The 15,920-nt window shown below is 35.9% G+C and overlaps 1 protein-coding gene across 1 annotated transcript in view; it reads right to left on the reverse strand.

Annotated features, from left to right (window-relative positions):
• Positions 1–697: 697 nt before the first annotated feature.
• The window catches only part of SHCBP1 (SHC binding and spindle associated 1), a 38,317-nt gene continuing 23,094 nt past the window's right edge, over positions 698–15,920 (reverse strand). The window contains exons 11-13 of the mRNA XM_036832304.1: positions 3,933–4,019; positions 3,424–3,565; positions 698–1,865 (exon numbers count right to left, since the gene is read on the reverse strand). Coding sequence (XP_036688199.1) covers positions 1,540–1,865; positions 3,424–3,565; positions 3,933–4,019 — 555 coding nt within the window. The 3' untranslated portion in view covers positions 698–1,539. The remainder of the gene's footprint in view (positions 1,866–3,423; positions 3,566–3,932; positions 4,020–15,920) is intronic.

Consider the following 15,920-nt stretch of genomic DNA (forward strand, 5'->3'; position numbering starts at 1 on the left):
TCAACTGTCAAATCCACATCCCTCCAGGGCTCTCTCTATACTCTCTGGACTAAGTCATCTGAGATGCTCAACTCTCCCCAATAAGCAAAAGTACTCTACGTGACTTAAATAAGAATACTCTAGGCCTATTCACTAATAGTTTATAATTTGAATAAAAATTAATGTAAGATTAGATTTAAACTAAGATAGAAATGAAATCTGAAAAACCATCATCCTATAATAAGGAACAACAAGTAACTTACCTAGTTACTTGTCATTCTCTTGACACTCCAGCAAGTTACAAGAAAATATACAAAGTCTAAACTCTAAGATAGAAAGGAAATTTAATTGGAAAACCAATTTGATTTTTTTAAGTTGAATAAATGGTTTTTAAATAAGTATTTGGCTCAAGTTGATGCAGAATTAATTAGCATTACTTTTGCAACAGGATTTCAAGAGTAAAAGAAAAATGTCTTTCAATGGTCAAACAAAAAAATCTAACATAAATCCTTCCATATTTAGTAGCATCTGAAAAATAAAATTATAATTTATTCAAATTTAAGGAAAGACTTCACTGAGGAAAAATTTTAATACTCTCTCTGAAGCACTAAAAAGATACCAAAATATTGTATGTATTTCAAAGGATCACACATGCTACACAGGCACTATGGCCCCTAAAGCAATTGGAAAAATATACCAAGATTCAGTTTATTACTTCATCATTATAATTTTAATCAGTAGGAATTTTAATGTCACATACACTTTTTTAAAATATAAATACTTTTAAAAGCTGTATTTTACAATATGATATCAAGAACACAGAGCTGATACAGGTTGTATAGGTAATCATTTTGACTATGTAAGAAATTTGATCAGAATACTGTTGGTGAAAGAAAAGCACCTTCTTTTTAATCATTCATATTCAGCAACAGTGAAAATGCTCTATATATGCATTGGCTCTGAATAACACGTTTCATTTCTGTTTCAAACCTGCTATGCTATTACTGTTTTGATGATTACATAGTTCAACATAAAAAGGCATTCCCACTAAGATTCTCAATAATAAGCCTGATAAGGGAGATAACCTCCCAATCATAAAAGCTTTTAAGACAAGTATTATGCAAATAAAGCATGGATATCAGACTCACTATAATTGGGATTAAAAAGACAACTATAAGAATACTGCACATTGATGCCTATTGCGTTTTTGTGCGCTCATCTTGCATTCCCTGCCTTCGTTCCTCCTCTTTGAAGTGCTAAAGTGTATTTATACTAGAAAGTTATTAATAGACTTAATACGAGAACTATGTGTTTGAAAAAGCAAGACTTTCTAGGTAAGAAATCTCCAAATATTTTCTATTTTATGTTTTTATGACCTTCTTTATAAAGAGAGTGTTTTATGTGCAACACCTGCAGACAGAAATAAATCTACGTTTCACTCAAACCCAATCGAATATATCAGATACAAAATATAGACATGAAGCAAAGTAATGATAGCAGCAGTGATTCTTGGGGGCAGCATGTGCAAAATCCAATATTTTGCTATTTACATCACAGTGGTCAGAAGAGAAATGTGCCGAAACTCCCTTTCCCATTCCACTTGAACTGGTTCCCCACAATTGAAACAAACATCTCCTGTGACATTAAGTTGTCATCGGCAAGTGTGATCCCCAGTTCACTCAACCTTTTCTTCTTCAACTGGCCTTTTTGTGTGGAGGCAGCAACTAGTTCATTTACAATTTCACAATTGCCTTCGACTTGCTCAGAAAGGTCAGCTCTCGCATAAAGCTCCATTTTACCAGTTGCACATTCAATCAGCTCTTCTAGATCCACTCTTTCAGCTACATCTGCCTCTCCACTTGTCTGAACTTTAAGTGCTTTATTCTCTGAAGAAACAAACAAATTATAACAAATAGAGTTAAATATACAAACTAACCCAACTAAAACATGTATTTCTACAGTCTATCAGAGCTTTCAAGTTTTTTCTGTTAAGGATTCCAGCTGTCATCTGACTGGACTTCACAAACTCTCTGCCATAAGTATCTCAACAAGCAGGTGTCTTAGTCTTCAAGGTCTCCTGACTCTAATACAAGATTACCAATTTTGAATTTTCTCTTTTTATCCTAGATCTCATTTACTCAACAGACCGCTCCTGGATATTTACTAAGCACTGTATTAGAAGCTAGATGCAAAGATAAATATAACTGCTCTTTTCCCTAAAGGAACTCCCAATCTAGCAGCTTTATAAGTGACTGCCTGTGATGGCAGAATTCTAGATGGCCCCATGATGCAGGGTCATCTGCCACTTGGTGTTATTTTCATAACTGTTAAATGGCAAAAGGACCTTGCAGATGTAATTAAGGTTACTAATCAGTTGATAACTCAGGTATACGTAACCTAATCATATGAACCCTTTAGTAGCAATGTTTTCCCTGGCTGGATGAAGAAGAGAAAAGCATAAAGAGATTCAAAGCATGAAAAAGATTTGAAGCATGAGAGGTTTGCTTTGAGGGAGGTCTTCTGTTGCTGAAATGGAGGGGGTTATGGGGCAAGGACCCAAGAGTGGTCCCTACGAGCTGAGAGCAATCCTCAGCCAACAGCCAGCAAAAAAAGTAGAGACCTCTGTCTTATGACCTTAAGGAAATTGATTCTGCCAACAACATAAAGGAACTTGGAAGCAGATTCTCGCCCCAGAGCTTTCAGATAAGGGCCCCACCCAGCTGATACCTCTTTCACCCTGTGAGACCCTAAGCAGATAACCCAGCCAAGCTCACCTTAACTTCTGACCTACAGAACTGTGAGGAGAAAAAGAACTACCAGATAGCTGGAATGGATCCTGAAGGATGACAAGGACTACTCATCATCCTTTAAACTTTCCTCACCTATGCCAATGCACAATCCTTCTCCATGACTGAGATTTCATAGTAATCTGGGTCATGGCTTGAAACTCATGAACTTCCCACTGTGTTACATCAGCTTTGCTGCCAAGAAAGACAGCTGACAGGGAGGTATTTAATTTTACAAATAAAAACTAGAGGTGAACTCCATGAGCCCCTCCAGTCAAATGCAGCCTTCAACCTAGCACATTCATTTTTCTGCCTCCATCCTTAACAAATGCCAGCAGGAGCCACCATTGCTATCATGTGCCCATCCTTATTCTATAAATTTATAGAAAGCCAAGCATGGTAAGAAGGTTACTGCAGGACCACAGAAACCACACATCAAGGCTTTGACCAGTTGACTAGTTGACCTTGAAAGTTTCTTTCACTCCAAGATTCCATAATGTTATAGCTTTATCAAGCTTCTCTATCTCCATGCCTAAGCATATGCTAGTTATCTTTTTTAAAGAGGAGAAGAAGATTAAGACCTTTAATCAGAGTTTAATGCTGAAATACAATAAATTAGGTCTGGTTTTTATTTTGAAAATTACTAAATATACCATACCTTCAGTTTCATCTTGGGCATTTTCTTGCAGGTCAGAGAAAATTGTAGGTTTCACCAAGACAACACCATAACCTTCATTATTATGTATGACATTACTCACCATGGATATTTTGGGAATGTCATAATGTTCATCTAAGAAGTCCTGTGACATTGAAAACAAATATTTTAAGGAACTGTCACATTCAACACTGCCTGCTTTAAAAATCTCACTTTTTTCAGGCTATTCTAAAAATAAAATAGAAAGTTATGCTTATTAGTATGTGGTAGCACAATCTGAGCTCTGAGTGACACAGCATTCCTTTGTCATTTCTGCAGATCTATAGATAACAAAGTATTCTCACAAGAGACTTCCAACCACCAACTATTGATATTATTAAAATTTACATACCGTTTATGCTTTTCAAAACCAGAAAACAACAGGAACAACATGGGAATTTAACAAAACATAATTATTTCTTAGGTAAAACCATTCTAACCTTTGGAAAGAGGGTGTCTCAGCAGGTGCTCACCTTAATGAGGATCCCTTCCTTGCAGTGATGGATCCCATTGTCACTCAGGGTGCACTTACTCCCAGGATATATTTCTATACCTGCACCCTACAAGTTACATTTTAAGGTAATGACAATCAGTTTAAAATAGGCAAGACTATAAAAGAAGGTTTGTCACTTCTTAGACTTTAATGCAGTGCAAATATAAAGTATTTTATAGAAAGTTTTATTAGGTATTTCTAATCAACATTTCCATTTGTTTCATTTCCAGCAAGTTGTCTATCATTTATTACTTTCAAATACCACACACACACACACACACACACACACACACACACACACACACAAAACAATGGCTAAGAGTTTCAACACTTGATTACTATTTCACTCTCTTTCATCTGGGACAAATCAGTTTTCTGATTCTGCCAAAAAACAGTTAACAATTATGTTGAAAGATACACTTATTAAAAATGACCATTCTCTCAGAAATACTCAGTTAGTTGGAGAACAGTGTTCAAATCTAGTAAAATATTGTTAAGTTGTAGATAGAAATAAGGCCCTATATTTTTAAAAGCAGACCAGTTTAAAAATATCCCAACCTAACTTGAAAATCACTTCCAGGAATTAAAATAATTAATGGTCCCCACTACTACACACGTTAAGTTAGTAACCAATTCAAGTGTCCTGTTTATACCTACAGAGTAACTAGAACAATTCATGCATGGCCCAATGCTCTCACATTGTCCCTTGGTACCACATGGTACCAACAAAAAAAGTAACAATAATAGGAATGATTTCCTGATGCTATGCTAGGCACTTTAGTAAGTAAAAATGGTTCGGCTCAAACCTCTATGATTATTTAAAAATTCATTTTTGGAATAATTTCATACACAATATCCTAGATGAAGAAGAGTTGCTATTAACCATTTATGACACATCTATTGCATGTATGTTGAGTTGTTTTCCTAGGAATGGGAGTGTGCCATGAGAAAACATTTATTATTACTTTCCCCTTTAGGGATTACTAAAAATTATATGTAGTGGGATGGTCACTACACACAAACCTAACTCTCTGTAGAGAGGTCAAAAGAGCTGGGAAATAGGCCTTCAGCTAAGATTTTCAGTTTATAGCTATATACAAAATAAGATTTAGGGGCAATAACGTTAAAAATACATATACAATGAAATAGTTAAAATTAAATATCAAATTATCAGGAATCATGTAAAACTTAAAGAGAAGAATAACTTAAGCCACAGCCACTTAGTAAATGGGACAATCATGTTCAAAATATGCTATGAAGCTGAACAGATATTCAGTAACTAAAAAGAAACTGAAAAGGCTGCCACTTCTAAGATGATGGTACAAGTAAAAACCATGGACATCATATATAAAACAAACATAAGATGATTGAAAAGGCAGACCAGCTAGACACCTCAACACCTGAGGAATGACACCAACACACTGGTGCATTTCCTGGGTATTCTTTTTGCCTTATATTCCCAGACATGAAGCTAAAGAAGCTGGCAATCCATAAGGGCCGAACAGACCAGAAATGCCTCCCTAAAAGCCTGCTCTCTTTAGCCAAAGGACCAGGCAAGCCTAGAAGGACAGAAAACTGTGAAACAATAACAGCTCTATTCTATCCAAACACGATAGGAAAAAAACTGGCCAACCCTCACCCATGCTGGCAAGTGCCAAGGGGAGCCTAGACTTCCACCCTCTTGAGGCTATGACTAGGCACCCCAACACCCACACTGGGATTTTCAGTTAAGGCCAAGGATTTTTCATCCCCACCAGCTAGTAACAAGGCCCTCCCACTTGTGGAGACTACATATGGGACCTGCACTTGTATCCCCAACTGATAATAACAAGGTGCCACACCCCTTTCTTACTGGAGTGGTGTCAGAGCAGGCCCAGTGGAGGGTCTAAGACTTTCACCACTGCCAGTGGTAACAAGACCACTGAGATGTGCCAGAGCATCAGTGGAGACATGTAAGAAGCTGGAATTCTCACCCCCACCCAGCGGTAAGAAGGAGCTTCCCTACTCAACTTGGATGTCAATGGAAGCCAAATGGGGAACTTGGACTTCTACCTCCACCTGGCAGTAACAAGGGTAAGAGAAACCCAGCTAAAACAGAAGATGCAGATTCTCATAGTGTAATATAAAACGTCCAGGTTTCAGTGGAAAATCACTTCTCATACCAAGTGCCAAGAAGATGTCAAACTTAATAAGATAATCAGTAAAAACCAAAACCAAGATGTCAGAGATGATGGAATTAGCTAACAAGGATTTTAAAGCAGTCAATTGCTTTAATGAGCAATTATGAATATACTTAAATGAAAAATATCAATAGCAGGCTGAACAACAAAATAGAAAGTCTCATCAAAGAGATAAAAGAACCAAATGGAAATTTCAGAACTGAGAAATACTGTAACTGAAATAAAAAGCTCAGTGGATGGGCACAACAGCAGAAAGGTGAGAACAGAGGAAAGAATCAGTGAAACGGAAGACAGAACAATAGAAATTATCTAGTCTGAACAACAGAGAGAAAACAGTCTGAAAAAGAAAAGTGAACAGACCTCAGGGATCTATGGGACAATAACAAAAGATCCAAAATTTGTGTCATCAGAGTCCTAGAAGAAGAGAGGAAGGGTGAAGCTAAAAAAAATTCAAAGAAGAAATAGCTAAAAATTCCCAAATTTGGCAAGAGGCATTAAGCCTACAGACTCAAGAAGCTGAGAAAACCCCAAATGGGATAAGCTCAAAGAAATCCATTTCAAGATACATCATAATTAAACATAACACTGTCTAATGTGGTCTAATGTGTCTATAAGTTTGAAAAGGAAATACTGAAGATAATTATATTACAGACAGGGGATGGTAAAGAGACGTTAAGGGAGGTAAAGTTTCTAAACTTCACTCAAACTGGTGAAATAACATCAGTAAACTGTGGTGAGTTATGTACATATAATGCAATACCTAGAGCAACCACTTAAAAAACCATACAAAGAGATATACTCAAAAACAAATGGAATTCTAAAAAATGTTCAGGTAACCCACAGGATGGCAAAAATATTAAAATGAAAAACAGAATAGAAAACAAAAAATAAAATGGCAGAATAAAGACTTAACATCAATAATTACACTAAATGTAAGTGGTCTAAATACACCAATTAAATGACAAAGACTGGCAAAGTGGATTAAAAAATAAGATCCAACTATATGCTGTCTACAATTCACTTCAAACAGAACAATAAAGACAGGATGAAAATAAAAGTATGGAAAAAGATATACCATGCAGGGACTTTCCTGCTGGTCCAGTGGGTAAGACTTCACCTTCCAATGCAGGGGGTGCGGGTTCGATCCCTGGTCGGGGAGCTAAGATCCCACATGCCTCACGGCCAAAAAACCAAAACATAAAATAGAAGCACTATTGTAAAAAATTCAATAAAGACTTAAAAAACGATCCACATCAAAAATATCTTGAAAAAAAAAAAGATATACCATGCAAATTTTAATCAAAGGAAAGCAGGTGTGGCTCTATTAATATCAGATAAAGTAGAATTCAAAGCAAAAAAAATTACCAAAGATAGACAGTAACATTATATAATGATAAATAGGTTGGTTCACCAAAAAAAAAAAAAAAAAAGCAATCCTAAATGGGTATGCACCAAATAACAGAACTACAAAATATGTGTAGCAAAAACTAATAGGACTGAAAGGAGAAAGACAAATCCTCAATTATAGTAAGAGACTTTAACAATCCATCTCTCAAAAATTGAAACAACTAGACAGAAAATCAGAAAGAAAACAGAAGAACTCAAAAACATTATCAACCAACCCGATCTAGTTGACATTTATACTCAATAACAGCAAAATCCCCATTTCATTTCAAAGGCCTATGGAACATATACCAAGACAGACCATATCCTGGGCCATCAAAACAAACCTCAACAAAATTTTAAAAATTGAAGTCATGCAGTGTGTTTTCTGACCACAATGGAATCAAACTAGAAATCAACAACAAAAGATAACAGTAAAACTCCAAATACTTGGAAACAAAATAGCACACTTCTAAATACTGCATGGGTCAAAAATGAAAATACAACCTATCAAAATTTGCTAAATCAGTGCCAAGAGGGAAATTTATAGCATTAAAAGCATACATCCAAAAAGAGAAAAGTCTCAAATCAACAATCTAAGCTCTCACCCAAAGAACCTAGAAAAAGAGCAAAATAAACCCAGTGTAAACAGAAGAAAGGAAATAATAAAAACAAGAGCAAAAATAAATAAAATTGAAAACAGAATAGTGAAAATCAATGAAACAGAGTTGGCACTTTGAAAAAAATTCAATGAAATTGACAAACCTCCAGCAAGATTCACAAAGAAAAAAGGAAAAAAAGAGAGAGAGACTACACAAACTATTAATATCAAGAATGAAACAGAGGATATTACCACAGGCCCTGCAAACATCTAAAGAATCAGGGAACACCACAAACAACTCTATACATTTGACAACTTAGAAGAAGAAATGGTCCACCTGAATCCCCAGGCTGGTGTGAGGCCTAAAAGGATGGGGGGCAGGGTGTGCAAGCAACACCCCTGCATGCAACATGGTGCATGTAGCAGGTGTGCCAGCAGCCTGCTGCCATCGCTGTCAAATAGGAAAGCCCTTCACCACCGACTGGGTCCTGGTCACAGGGGCTCTATACCCTATGAGTGCATCCATTAATTCACCCAGCATGAAATAAGTCATTGAATAGCCCTATAATTATTAAGGAAATTTAATCCATAATTTTTAAACTCCCAAAAAAGAAATCTCCATGCCCAGATGATTTCACTGGAGAAATCTACCAAACGCTTAAAGAAGAATTAACACCAATTCTGTACAATCACTTCCAGAAAACAGAAGAGGGAATACTTCCAAATTCATTTCATGAAGCTAGCATTACTCTGATAACAAAACCAGACAAAGACAATACAAATAAGGAAAACTTCAGACCAATATCTCTCATGGATATAGACATATAAATTCTGAAGAAAATATTAGCAAATACAATTCAGCAATATATAAAGAATTATATACTATGACCAAGTGAGGCTTATTCCAGGGATGCAAGGATGGTTCAAAATTTGAAAATCAATTACTTGTAATCCACCAAAAATTGATGCAGGAAAAAAGCATTTGACAAAAGCCAAAACAAATTTATTATAAAAATTCTCAGAAAACAGAAATAAAGGAGAACTTCCTTAATTTGAAAAAGAATATTTACAAAAAGCCTACAGTTAACCTTATACTGGTGGCAAATATGGTGAAGTAGGAAGACCCTGAGAACCTCCCCCAACAGGCACACCAAAATTAAACTATTTACCAGAGTGACTATCAATGAGAACAACCTGATGACTAGCAGAAAATATTTCCCACAATTATAGTTATAAAGAAGGAACTGCAGCAGAGACCCAGTACAGTCAAGACCTACACCCCCAGGGTAGGCAACCCAAAAACAGGAATTAGGCAAAATGAGGTGACAGAGGAACATGTTCCAATAGACGGAACAAGATAAAAACCCCACAAGAACTAAGTGAAGTGGAGATAGACAATCCACCTGATAAAGAGTTCAAGGTAATGCTCAAAAGATGATCGAAGAACTCTGGAGAAACCTGGATGAACATAAAGAGAAGTGTAACAAAGACTTAGAAAATATAAAGAAGAACCAAACAGAGACGAAATACAATAACTGAAATGAAAAATACACTAGAAGAAATCAATAGTAGATTAAACGATACAGAGGAACAAATCAGCTAGATGGAAGACAGAGAGGTAGAAATCACTGAAGCTGAACACAGAAAAAGAATAAAAAGAAATAAGGACAGTTTAAGTGGCCTGTGGGACAACATTCACATTATAAGAATCCCAGAAGGAGAACACAGAGAGAAAGGGGTAGAGAACATACTTGAAGACATAAAAGCTGAAAACTTCCCTAACCTGGGAAACAGAAATCCAGGTCCAGGAAGCAGAGAGAGTCCCAAATAGGATCAAACCAAAGAGGGACCATATCAAGACACATTATAATTAAAATGGCAAAAGTTAAAGAGAATATTAAAAACAGCAAGGGAAAAGCATCAAGTTCTGTACAAGGGATCTCCCATAAGGCTATCAGCTGACTTTTCAGCAGAAACTCTGAAAGCCAAAGGGTACAATATATTAAAGGGATAAAAGGGAAAAACCTAAACTCAAGAATACTCCACCCATGCAAAATAATCTGAAAAAATATACAGATATAAAACTGAATCATTTTGCTGTACAGCTGAAACTAAAAAGATATCATATATCAACTATACATCAATAATCAAAAAAGAAGAAATCCTGATATCAGACACCAGCTAATGAAAGGCCAGCATACTTCATGGTCCACCCAAAAGAAGAGAAACCCAACAGGGATGGCCAGGGACAGATCAAGACACTCCTGGACTGGAACGTGGTGGGAAGGAAGACACCCTGTAGGGACAGTGAGGCTAGAGAGGGTCAAGGAGAAAGCTGGAGCCCAAAGGATGTTTCCCACCATCTTGGCTACATCATTCCCTTCTTACTGAGATACAACTCACATACCATGCAATTCACCCACTTAAGTTTAATGTACCATTCAATGGTTTTTAGTATATTCACAGAGTTGTGCAACCATTACCACACTCAATGTTAAAACATTTTCATCACCTTAGAAAGAGACCCTGTATCCTTCAGTTATTACCCCAATCCCCTCTTCCCCACCTTACTCCCAGCCCTAGGCAATCACTACTCTACTTTCTATCCATATAGATGTGGCTGTCCTGGACATTTCACATAAAATGACTTATACAATATGTTGGAAAAAAAAAAAAGAATACTTTATCCGGCAAGGCTTTCATTCAGATTTGATGGAGAGATCAAAAGTTTTATAGACAGCAAAAGCTAAAAGCATTCAGCACCACCAAGCCAGCTTTGCAAGAAATGTCAAAGGGAATTCTCTAAGCAAAAAAGAAAAGGCCACAACTAGAAACATGAAAATTATGAAAGGAAAAAGCTCACTGATAAAGGCAATTAATTATACAGTAAAGGTAGTAAATCAACCATGTACAAAGCTAGTAGGAAGATTAAAGAAAAAAGTAGTAAAATCATCTATATCTGCAATAAGTAGTTAAGGGATATACAAAACAAAAAGATGCAAAATATGATGTCAAAAAAACAGTAACTGTAGGGGGAGGGGAGTAAAACTGCAAGGTTGTTAAAATGTGTTTGAAATTCGGAGATCAGCAACTTAAAATAATCACATATACATAAAGATTGCTATACGTAAATCTCATGGTAACCACAAATCAAAAATCTATAATAGATACACACACAAAAAAGAGAAAGGAATCCAAACATAACGCTAAAGACAGTCATCAAATCACAAGGGAAGAGAACAAAAGAAAAGAAAGGAACAATAAAGAACTGCAAAAACAACCCCCAAACAACTAACAAAATGACAATAAGTACATATCTATCAATAACTACTTTAAATGTAAATGGACTAAACATTCCAATTAAAAGACATAGAGTGGTTGAATGGATACAAAAACAAGACCCGTATATATACTGCCTATAAGAAACTCAGTTCAGATCTAAAGACACACAGACTGAAAGTGAGGGAATGAAAAAAGGTACTCCATGCAAATGTAAATGAAAAGAAAGCTGGGATAGCAATACTTATATCAGACAAAATAGACTTTAAAACAAAAACTGTAACAAGAGACAACAAAGGACATTATATAAAGATAAAGGGATAGATCCAACAAGGAGATATTTCAATTGAAAATATGTATGCACTGACACATTTGGAGAATATAAAGTAAGAAATTGACAGTAACACAATAATAGTAGGGTACTTAACACTCCATCAATGGATACATCATCCAGACAGAAAATCAATAAGGAAACACTGGTCAGATGGACGTAATAGATACATAGAGAACATTCCATCCAAAAGCAGCAGAAAACACATTCTTTTCAACTGCACATGGACAATTCTACAGGCCACAAAACAAATCTCAAAAATTTAGAAGACTGAAATCCTATCAAGCATCTTTTCTGATCACAATGGTATGAGACTAGAAGTCAACTACAAGAAAAAAAATGCAAAACACACAAACATGTAGAGGCTAAACAATATGCTACTAAACAAACAATGAATCACTGAAAAAATCAAAGAAATAAAAAAATACCTGGAGACAGATGAAAATAGAAACACAATGATCCAAAATCTATGGGATGCAGCAAAAACAATTCCAAGAGGGAAGTTTATAGTGATACAAACCTACCTCAGAAAACAAGAAAAAATCTCAAATAAACAATAACGTTAAACCTAAATGAACTAGAAAAAGAACAAACAAAATTCAAAGGTAGAACAAGGAAATAAATAATAAAGATCAGAGCACAAATAAATGAAATAGAGACTAAAAAGCAATAGAAAAGATCAATGAAATTAAGAGCTAGTTCGTTGAAAAGATAAACAAAATTGGCGAACCTTTAGCCAGACTCACAAAGAAAAAAGAAAGCCCAAATAAAATCAGAAATGAAAGAGGACAAGTTACAACTGACACCACAGAAATACAAAGGACCACATAAGACTACAAGGAACAATTATATGGCAATAAGATAGACCTACCTATCTTATAGACCTACCTATCCTCTAACCTAGAAGAAATGGATAAATCCCTAGAAATGTACAATCTCCCAAGACCAAAACAGGAATAAATAGAAAATATGAATAGATCAATTACCAGTAATGAAATTGAATCAGTAATAAAAGAGCTCCCAACAAACGAAAGTCCAGGACCAGACAGCTTCACAGGTGAATTCTACCAAACATTTAAAGAACACTTAACACCTATCCTTCCTAAACTATCCCAAAAAATTGAAGAGGCACACTCAGAAACTCATTCTATGAGACCAGCATCACCTTGATATCAGAATCAGAAAAAGATACCACAAAAAAAAAAAAAAAAAAAATTACAGGCCAATATTCTTGACAGTCATAGATGCAAAAATCCTCAACAAAATATTAGCAAACAGAATCCAATGATACATTAAAAGGATCATACACCATGATTAAGTGGGATTAATCTCAGGGATACAAGGATGGTTCAATATCCACAAATTAATCAACGTGATACAACACATTAACAAATGAAAGAATAAAAAATCATTTGATCATCTCAGTTGATGTAGAGAAAATTTTGGACAAAATTCAATATCCATTTATGACAAAAACTCTCAACAAAGTGTCCATTGGTGGAATATATCTTAATATAATGAATGACATAAATGGCAAGCCCACAGCTAACACCATACTCAGTGGTGAAAAGCTGAAAGCGTTTTCTCTAAGATCAGGAAAACATGACAAGGATGCCCACTCTTGCCATTTTTATTCATTGTAGTATTGAAAGTCTTAGCCCCAGCAATCAGAAAAGAAATAAAAGAAATCCAAATTGGAAAAGAAGTAAAACCATCACTGTTTTCAGATGACATGATACTATCCATAGAAAATCCTAAAGATGCCACCGAAAAACTACTAGAACTCATCAATGAATTTGGTAAAATTGCAGGATACAAAATTAACATACAGAAATCTGTTACATTTCCATACAATAATAACTATCAGAAAGAGAAATTAAGAAAACTATCCCATTTACAATCACATCAAAAAGAATACCTAGGAATAAATCTAACTAAGGAGGTAAAAGACCTATATTTATGGGACTTCCCTGGTGGTCCAGTGGTCAAGACTCCGTGCTTCCACTGCAGGGGGCATGGATTCAATCCCTGGTCAGGGAACTAAGATCCTGCATGATGCATGGTGCAGCCAAAAAAAAAAAAAAAAAAAAAAAACCTACACTTAGAAAACTTAAAAAACTGATAAAAGAAATTGAAGATGACACAAACAGATGGAAAGATACACTGTGCTCATGGATTGGAAGAATACTGTTAAAATGATCATATTACTCAAGGCACTCTACAGATTCAAAGCAATTCCTATCAAAATACCAATGGCATTTTCCACAGAACTAGAATAATTCTAAAATTTGTATGGAAAAACAAAGGACCCCAAATAGCCAAAACAATCTTGAGAAAGAACAACAAAACAAGAGGTATCATGCTCCCTGACCTCAAACTATACTACAAAGCTACAGTAATCAAAACAGTATGGTACTGGCACAACAGACACATAGATCAATGGTACAAATAGAGAGATCATAAATGAACCCCACCATCTTGACAATTAATCTACAATAAAAAGAGGCAAGAATATACAATGGAGAAAAGACAGCCTCTTTAACAGATGGTGTTGGGAAAACTGGACAGCTACACACAAAAGAATCAAACTAGACTACTTCTGGAAGAAAACAATGCCAGTGCCCTCTTTTACATTGGTCTGAGCAATATTTTTTAGATATGTCTCCTTAGGCAAGGGAAACAGAAGCAAAAATAAAGAAATGGGACTACATCAAACTAAAAAGCTTTTGCATAGCAAAGGAAATTGTCAAGAAAACAAAAAGGCTGCCTACTGAATGGGAGAAGATATTTGCTAACAATATATCAGATAAGGGGTTAATATCCAAAATATACGAAGAACTCATACAGCTCAACATAAAAACAAAACAAAACAACCGGATTTAAAAATGGATCCTAATAGACATTTTACCAAAGAAGACATAGAGATGGTCAACATGCACATGAAAAGGTGCCCTGATAACTAATCATCAGGGAAATGCAAATCAAAATCACAATGAGATATCACCTCACACCTGTTAGAATGGCTATTATCAAAAAGGCAATAAGCAGTAAGTGTTGCAAGGATGTGGAGAAAAGGAAATCGTAGTACACTGTCGGTAGGAATGTAAATTGGTGCAGCCTCTATGGAAAACAGTAAGGAGAGTCCTCTATAAATTAAAAACAGACCTACCATACAATCCAGCAATTCCACACCTGGGTATTTATATGAGAATACGAAAACACTGATTCAAAAAAATATACATACCTCAAAAAGATGTATGTTCGTTGCAGCATTATTTACAATAGCCAAGATATGGAAGCAACCTAAGTGCCTAACAACAGATGAATGGATAAAGAAGATGTAGTGTCACACACACACACACACACACACACACACACACACACACACACATGCACACACACAAATGGAATATTACTCAGCCATAAAAAAGAATGAAATCTTGCCATTTGCGATGACTAAGATGGACCTAGACAGTATTATGCGAAGTGAAATAAGTTAGACAGAGAAAGACAAATAGTGTGTGATTTCACTTATATGTGGAATCTAAAAAACAAAACAAACAAACAAACAAAACAGAAACAAAGTCATATATGCAGAGAACAAACAGGTGGTTGCCAAAGGGTAGAGCGGATGGGGAATTAAAAAAAAGGTAATGATGTGAGGTAATGAATGCTTGACTGTGACGATCATTTCATAATGTATATTTATATGAAACCATCACATTGGACACCTTAACTATATAAAATTTCTGTCAATTACACCTCAATAAAGCTGAAAAAGGATTTTTTTTAATTCTTAAAAAAGCACTAAGCCCGTGCGCCACAACTACTGAGACTGCGCGTCTGGAGCCTGTGCTCCACAACAAGAGAGGCCGCGATAGTGAGAGGCCCGCGCACCACGATGAAGAGTGGCCCCCGCTCGCCGCAGCTAGAGAAAGCCCTCGCACAGAAACGAAGACCCAACACAGCCATAAATAAATAAATAATAATTAATTTAAAAAAACAAAACAAAACAAAAACATTTGGGCTTCCCTGGTGGCGCAGTGGTTGAGAATCTGCCTGCCAATGCAGGGGACATGGGTTTGAGCCCTGGTCTGGGAAGATCCCACATGCTGCGGAGCAACTGGGCCCGTGAGCCACAACTACTGAGCCTGCGCGTCTGGAGCCTGTGCTCCGCAACAAGAGAGACCGCGA

This window comes from Balaenoptera musculus, chromosome 19 (genome assembly GCF_009873245.2).
Source record: "Balaenoptera musculus isolate JJ_BM4_2016_0621 chromosome 19, mBalMus1.pri.v3, whole genome shotgun sequence".
NCBI classification, from domain to species: Eukaryota; Metazoa; Chordata; class Mammalia; order Artiodactyla; family Balaenopteridae; genus Balaenoptera; species Balaenoptera musculus.